General features: G+C 37.1%; 1 protein-coding gene across 1 annotated transcript in view; it reads left to right on the plus strand.

The window, feature by feature from the left end:
* Nucleotides 1–5,620, plus strand: part of LOC106867841 (glyoxylate reductase/hydroxypyruvate reductase) — a 7,530-nt gene extending 1,910 nt beyond the window's left edge. Inside the window, exons 2-4 of the mRNA XM_014912871.2 lie at nucleotides 464–638; nucleotides 2,745–2,923; nucleotides 5,003–5,620. Of these exons, the coding sequence (XP_014768357.1) occupies nucleotides 464–638; nucleotides 2,745–2,923; nucleotides 5,003–5,253 (605 nt within the window). The 3' untranslated portion in view covers nucleotides 5,254–5,620. The remainder of the gene's footprint in view (nucleotides 1–463; nucleotides 639–2,744; nucleotides 2,924–5,002) is intronic.
* Nucleotides 5,621–8,306: the final 2,686 nt, after the last annotated feature.

Below are 8,306 nucleotides of genomic sequence, written 5' to 3' on the forward strand. Positions count from 1 at the left end.
ATACGTTAAACCAAAGATTCCCACATAATTTGTTGATCACTAATTATAATTTTGCTTTTGTATCTGGTTTGCAAGATTCTTTATGTAAATTCGTGTGTGGAAGCAAATTTTGTTGTGTCTGGGGAGAGTCATTCTCTTTTAGTGTGTTATTATCTGTCACACTCACCGGTTCGATTTCCACTCATTTATTATTTATTGGGCTGTCCGGAAAGTTCATGCTGATTTTTAAAGGAAAGAAAAAGGTCAATAAATACTTGCCATTACATTTTTAATCAACCAAATATGAACCATTTTGTTGCACAATGCGTCTCCATCTTTCCTTTAACTTGAAAATACCTTCTTCCCAGAATTGAGGTGGTTTCATGGCAAATAAGTCGAAAAGTAAGATACTATAAATCGGCACGAACTTTCATGTTTGAATCGACTATATATGTATATATATATATATATTTTTATTTCAAAGGTGTTCGCATGTCAATGGAAAATGAACATCCAAACTTCTTTTGTCCGAGCTTACTTGGCACAAATGTGGCGAAGAAAAATCTTGGAATTGTTGGCATGGGAGATATTGGGCTTAAAATCGCTCTAAGAGCAACGGCATTTGGAATGAAAATCCTTTATCATAACAGAACACAAAGGTATGGCGATAAGTAATTCTAAAACTTTATCTCTCACTATTAACTTCTGATAACTGCAATAAAGGTAGCAACTGTGGTTTTAGGGTCCATCTAAAATACTTTGTATTTATGCAGTATATCTATCTTCTATCTGTTACTTGTTTCATTCATAACACTGTGGCCATGCTGGAGCACCACCTAGAACGTATTTTTAGTGGAATGAATCGACCCTAGTACGTACTCTTTTAAGCCTGACACTTATTATATCAGTCTGTTTTGCCAAATCCCTAAGTTACACCTATCTTGTGAAAATCAGCTTAACGGAGTGAATCATCCCTCTCCAAGATTTTCTCAAAGAAATAGTTCAAGTGTAAGCTTTTGAAGAACTCATTCCTCTTCGTGGTGCTAATGTTGATTGAGACTTAACTCTCTAAGTGCAACCATCGGCGAGGTAGACTTTGCCTTTCATTCTTTCAGGGTCGATAAAATAGGAACCAGTCAGATACTGGGATTGATGCAGTTGTCTAGCATCCTCCTTGAAATTTCAAGCCTTGTATCTAGAATAGAAAGAATTGGCGAGCTGACAGAATCGTTAGCATAAAGGACAAAACACAGAGCAGAATATTGTTCGTCTTTATGTTCTGTGTTTAAGTTCTTCCACGGTTGGCTTTGAATTTCATCTTTATTTTGTGGGCGGGGGGGGGGTCGATAAAATAAGTACCTATTGCAAACTGGGGTCGATGTAATTGACTTACCCTTCCCCCGAAATTGCTAGCCTTCTGCCAAAATTATTATTATTATTATTACATATTTAACTTTTGCTTTGTATTTGTACAAGTTGACTCCAAGTCTCACACAGAGACAACAAGTTAGAAGTTCATGTTGGTGTTATGCTTAGGGTGTCATATATTTGGTTTTGTATATAATAGTGTTCTAGAGAATGTTTAAGAAAACATATGAAAATTATGAATTTGTTTTAAAATTTGAGATTACATAGACAGTATTTTACGTAGGATATGGGCAGTTCCCACGAGCACTATCTCTTGAATTTCTGCCATTCTGGGGTTTCCTGGTACCTGAACTAGGTAGGAATCAGCCCCTTTTGTTATCATTCCTCAGGCATCTATGACAACAGGTAATGTTTTAGTCTTGAGGTTCCACATTTTCCCAATTTACTATTGTTATTATTATTATTATTGAGTGAGAGAGCAGTGTATGTCATCAAAGTGACACTGGGGTAAAATATACGAAGCTCAATATACCTATCATGACTACCTGTCTTATAAGGGTACACTAGGCACATGCACCACAACCATACGTGCGTGATATGGTGATCTCATATCAAGATAAACAGCACATGACCTTGCAGGTGGGGACCCCAGTTAGAATTTTCTTCAGGTTGAATAGCCCATCCTTTAAGGGGTCTTTAAGGATGTTGAACAAAACACCCATGTTTCCAGAGGTGAATTATCCAAACCCCAAAGAATTCCTCTCAATACATGGCTATAATGCTCCCCCACTAGTTCTGCTCGTGATCAGAAATGCACATATCGCCAACCACTATTATTATTATTATTATTATTATTATTATTATTATTATTATCATTATTATTATAATTATTTGTTAGGGGACGGGCTGGCAGAATTGTTAGCATGCTGGGCTTAATGCTTAGCGGTATTTCGTCTGCTGTTACACTCTGAGTTCAAATTCCGTTGGGATCAACTTTGCCTTTCATCCTTTCAAGGTTGACGAAATAAGTACCAGTTACGCACTGGATTCGATATAATTGACTAGCCCCCTTCCCTCAAAATTTTCAAGACCTTGTGCCTACATTATTATTATTATTATTATTATTATTATTATTATTATTATTGAGGCGATGAGCCAGCGGAATCGTTAGCACACCGGGCAAAATGCTTAGTGACATTTCATCCGCCGCTACATTCTGAGTTCAAATTCCGCTGAAGTCAATATTATCATTCATTTTATTTCGGGGTCGATAAATTAAGTACCAGTAAAATATTGAGGTTTGTGCCTCTAGTAGAAAGAATTATTATTATTTATTATGTTCTTACTGAAGCTGTTTAGACGGCAAAATATTGAATACATTTTTTCTAAATTTACAGAAGCAATGAAGACGAAGACCGAGTCAAAGCTACGTTTTACCCTCGTTTGCAAGATATGTTACCCGAAGCGGATGTTCTTGTTATTGCTTGTCCTTGCACAGAACAAACGATTAACTTGATTAGTACAGAAGAATTCCGGTTGATGAAGAAAACTTCTCTTTTGGTAAACATCGCTCGAGGTAAGATAATACATCACTTGGGAAACATTTCAATTCTTGAATGTCTTTAAACATTTAAACTTTAAAAATTATTGAGTTGGTAAATGAATGCTTCTGTTTTCAATCTATACATTTATGTCTAAAAACGAGGTGTCATTTACTAAATTTCTGTACAGAGCTCTTTTGTAAGTCGTCTCGTGTCTCAACTTCCTTAAGTGTATACGCCACAACTTGCGTATTACCTACATATCTGGTATATATTATCTATTCCTACTTTTGTTTTATTGTTTTCTATTGTGGACAAATAGAATGCTGCAAACATTGGTCCTTGAGGAGAACCCATGGTCACTCCATCTCAAAGTTTGAATGTTATATAAATTTTCATGTGAGCAGCGAAAAGACACTTTATTTGTTTATATCAAATAGTCTCTTTTAATAAGTTGGCTAGTATCACACGTATTTTATTTTAGGGTATTTATACACATTATTTATAATGATCTTTATCATGCCTGTCTCGAGTTTGGTGAACAAATTTTCTGCATCCAAACAACTAAACAAATTAACTATAATAATAAATAAATGTACAAACGGAATCATTATACATATATACATGCAGTCTCACACGCACATACATGCGCGTGCACACACACACACACACACACACACACACACGCACACACACAAATATGTGTACATAAACAAACTCGTGCGTGCACACACACGTGCGCGCGGGCGCACATACATGACGAGGAGGCGCATGGCTTAGTAAGATTGCGGTTTCGATTCGTAAACCGGTCGGTGAGTTGTGTTCTTGAGCAAAACACTTCATTTCACATTGCCTCAGTCCGATCAGCTGGCAAAAATGAGTAACCCTGCAACGGATTGCAATGAAACAAATGCATATATTTACACAGAGACACAAGTATAAGATGTCAGCAGTAAAACTCACACCTCCGGAGAGTATGTATATTATCGTCCACAATCAATGCACTACAAACAGGAAAACATAGAATTAAACTAATTAAATAATAGACAAGGGATCATAGTATAAAGGCAGACATACAAACACTAATATAATACCGCAAATATATCAGAGAATACATCCAAAGGAAGTAGACAAAGCACACAGAGAAGAAAAAAAACGATTCCATGAACCAAATGTACAAAACTATATCAAACAGATTGTTGTGGTGATAGACATTAACACCCCTGTGTGATTAAAAAGTGGACTCGTTGAACACTTATAAAGAGTAACGTGTCTCGTTGAGGCAGGAAAAAAGCATTAGAGTCTCACGTGTTGGTTGTCGGAAGTTACGTCTGTGAATACACTGCTTTACTCCTGTTTCGTTAAAATCATATATCTGCAACCAAGGATATATAAAACAGATGAACATATAATATAAACCCTCGTGAAACGCAATACAAAATGTATCACACCCAAACATAAGCTTAAACTAATGACGTACTACAAAAACACCAAAACCAAAAGGTTTTTTATCAATAATGTGCCTCAAACATGCGAGCCCGAGGACAAACTGTTATTGACCCATGTGGTTTATCAATTTGATTGTAAAACTGATAGTTACAAACTTTAAGACATTAACTGTTACATTGGACAGAAACTCTCTAATAGGTTCACCTTACATTTGCCACATGAAACTGTTGCACATTACACCAAACACCACAAACCGAAATTAGGAAAATACTGGAGAAAAATGCATACCTGTTTCACACATTTAACACAAAAATACAAGATTAACTATGAAACCATACACAGCTTGCAGTTCCATGCCAAAATTAACAAGGAAACATCATAAAATTAACACGTCACTACTGATGCAGAAAAATAAATAAACACCTAATAGTCAAAATTTGAATGCACAAACAAATGACTGTAGATACAAGATGCTAATGGTCAAAACAAATGCCAAATATAATGAGTTCTTAAGAGTGTGAAGTTCTAGAAACATCGTATATGAATTCAGAAGAGTTATTGTTCCAAATCAACAATAAATCTCTAAAATAGAAACGGTTATCTTTTCTATATAAAGCCATCAATTTTTTGACCATTTTTCTTTTTGTTTATCTCTTCTTCAACAGGAAAGATAGTTAATACAGACGCACTTGTGAAAGCTCTTCAGTCAAATGAAATTCAAAGTGCTGCCTTGGATGTCACCGACCCTGAACCGCTACCGCGAGGGCACCCATTGTTATCCATGCCAAATGTTGTCATAACCACTCACTGTGGAACATACACTTACGAAACTCGCTTAGAAATGATTGATTTAGTAATAGAAAATTTAAAATGTGGTTTGGAGGGAAAAGTGATGCCGTCTGAAGTAATTTTGTAATACTGATATCTAATCAAGAAACAATATATTCCTAAAATTGCAGAGAATTATTTTTGATAAATGTGTTAATGAATCGTGAATTGTATACCCCAAGAAAGATACCCGGAAATGAATGACTAAGAAACTTGTTTCATTTTGGCACCTACTTAAAGATATGGCAATTGCGAAAGGTAGATTAATTTTTAAAAAAAACGTCTTATTTGCTATTTTATTTCTTGATTATTAAAGATAAAAGGAAAATAATTCTTTTTTACTTTAAAGATGATCATTTTTCTTTAATGTTTAAGTATTTTCCTCATAGTTAATTTCTGATCTGTAAACGCTAAATGTATTTTAATAAAATAAAATGTGCGCATACTTTTCATAAGCTTTCTTATAAGGTTATTCTGCTGTATTGTATCGATTGTAATATCACAACAATTTTCTGAGTATTGCGAATGTTACTGGTCAAGGCAACACGTTTAGAAGATGTTTGATACATCGTCAATATTATCCTGTGTTTACGATTAAGATATCCAAGTTTTAATGGCTTTGTTTTGCGTAAGAACAGTAACGAGGCCAGTTGACATAATTACAATCATCTGAAGAGAATATGCTACCGTTTCTCATAAGGTCATAGCACCATCAACTGTTGTGTCTTATGTACTAAGATTGCATTGTCTATCCACTACGGAGCACTCGGCCTGTGTTTGAACACCCTATTCTATTACCCCAATGGACCATTTCAAAAGAATTTTTCACTGTCTTTTTAAGTTAGAAACCGGGCCCATGAGCCTGGCTAGGCTTTAAAAGGGCGCATAAATAAATAAATATAGATATTTACATTGATAGATCCAACTAACACAGAATACAAACGGCAGAGAGAATTAAAGGCAGGGGGGGGGGAAATTATTATAAGTCCAACAACTGTTTCTGAGGGCTCGGAGATCCATCATAATGCTGGTAGATGTAGTTCATCACAATATGCGACCATAATCGAAGCAATTAACATTGGATATATCGAGTCTCCGTCATCGGAGTAGAATAAAGCTTGCAATTCAATTTCGTGTATGAATTCCCGTGTGTAAAACACAAATTCCGAAAAAGATTCTGAAAATTCTAAAGGAATAAAAATGTTATGAGGGGTTGTTACGTAGAGGTTACCAGAATGTAACGATTGTTGCCTGTGTTGAAAGCAAAGACGATGATACTGGTGCTGACTCCAAGAAAGAAAGACAGTGGCCAAAGTCGTAGATCATATATTTATTTCTCCATTACATATAATTAAAAGCCAAACCATGGTAGGCAAACGTGTATAAAAACAGTCGGAAAGCATGCGAGGTAACGAGTTATATTTTGTTGTAAAAGGGTAGACGGCGTTGGACTTATTCTCTGTCATTCTAGCAACCGTAACGAAATAGATCAAATGATGTTGTCAAAAGTGAGCGAATGAGAAAGTAAGAGTGGTGGACAAAGACAACTGTATCATTGTATTTCGTTCGTGCCGGTCGGTCGGTCGCTCCCACTGATTTTTTTCTTAGAAAATATTAGTATTTATAACTGTGCAGTGTAGCTAAGAAAATGGATATACCTTTCCAATAATGGCTAAATTAATGTAGGTCAAACTTTGTTTACTTAAAGTTTCTATGACATAACAATGTTATGAGTCAAGCGGAAAACACGTTCACTTTTGGCAGGACAATATGTTGTATGGCCAGGGAGAATTTCTAGATTTGGTTTTGAATCTCAGGAAGGCAGGGCCAAACGAGGTCCTACACTGTTGTAGTAGTTGGCACTCCGTTGCTTACGACGTCGAGGTTTCCAGTTGACCCGATCAACGGAACAGCCTGCTCGTGAAATTAACGTGCAAGTGGCTGAGCACTCCACAGACACGTGTACCCTTAACGTAGTTCTCGGAGATATTCAGCGTGACACAGTGCGACAAGGCTAGCCCTTTGAATTACAGGCACAACAGAAACAGGAAGAAAGAGTGAGAGAAAGTTACGGTGAATGAGTACAGCAGGGTTCGCCGCCATCCCCTGCCGGAGCCTCGTGGAGCTTTAGATGTTTTCGCTCAATAAACACTTCACAACGCCCGATCTGGGAATCGAAACCGCGATCCTATGACCGCAAGTCCGCTGCCCTAACCACTGGGCCATTGCGCCTCCACTGACTTTTAGTAACACTAAAGATTCTGCACGTGTAGGTGTATTTTTATCCACTCCGATGTTTACACACGGCCAGTTATACGTCGCTATGCGTAGGGCAGCGGACTCCAGTAATTTAAAAATTAGTGTCGACCAAACAGAAATCATCATCTACAAGGAAGTTTATAAAGAACGAATATCGGCTCTATCGCCTGAGATTTGAAAGCGCGTCTCAGAATTACCGGTCGCACTTTAGCTAAGGTTTGTTCCCGCTTTCTATCGACTACAGACTGTTATAAATACGACCAACTGACCAGCCAAAGGGATGCAGTTCCCTGCTTGCGGTCATGACAGCCTGTTGCTTGACCGTTTTGGGCTGAACGAGAAACGATGCCACTGGGTCAAACGAAAACTGCTGTAAGCATCTCTCGTTTCTCCCCAACTCATTTGTTTCACACTGACATTCATCTACTCACACTTGATTAATCTATTTAACTGCCACGCCTACCACATTTACAGATTACCTTTTCTATCAAACATCTGTCACACACCCTCTCCTCACTAGTAAATTCACAAGGCTAAGCAGATCGTCAACAAATGCATACAGTTAAAATTACATGTTGATTTTCATCGATTCGACACGGTCGATTTATAATTGTAAATGTAACGAAAAATAAATCATATTGCTTGAAACTTCGCCTTTGAGTTACACACATTTTTAACAAGACATACTCTGTGAGAACCATCATCATGTATCTGTGTGGTAAGTAGCTAGCTTACCAACCACATGGTTCCGGGTTCAGTCCCACTGCGTGACACCTTGGGCAAGTGTCTTCTACTATAGCAATGGGCTGACCAAAGCCTTGTGAGTGGATTTGGTAGACGGAAACTGAAAGAAGCCCGTCGTATATATGTATATGTATATAT

This window comes from Octopus bimaculoides, chromosome 20 (assembly GCF_001194135.2).
Source record: "Octopus bimaculoides isolate UCB-OBI-ISO-001 chromosome 20, ASM119413v2, whole genome shotgun sequence".
Taxonomy (NCBI): domain Eukaryota; kingdom Metazoa; phylum Mollusca; class Cephalopoda; order Octopoda; family Octopodidae; genus Octopus; species Octopus bimaculoides.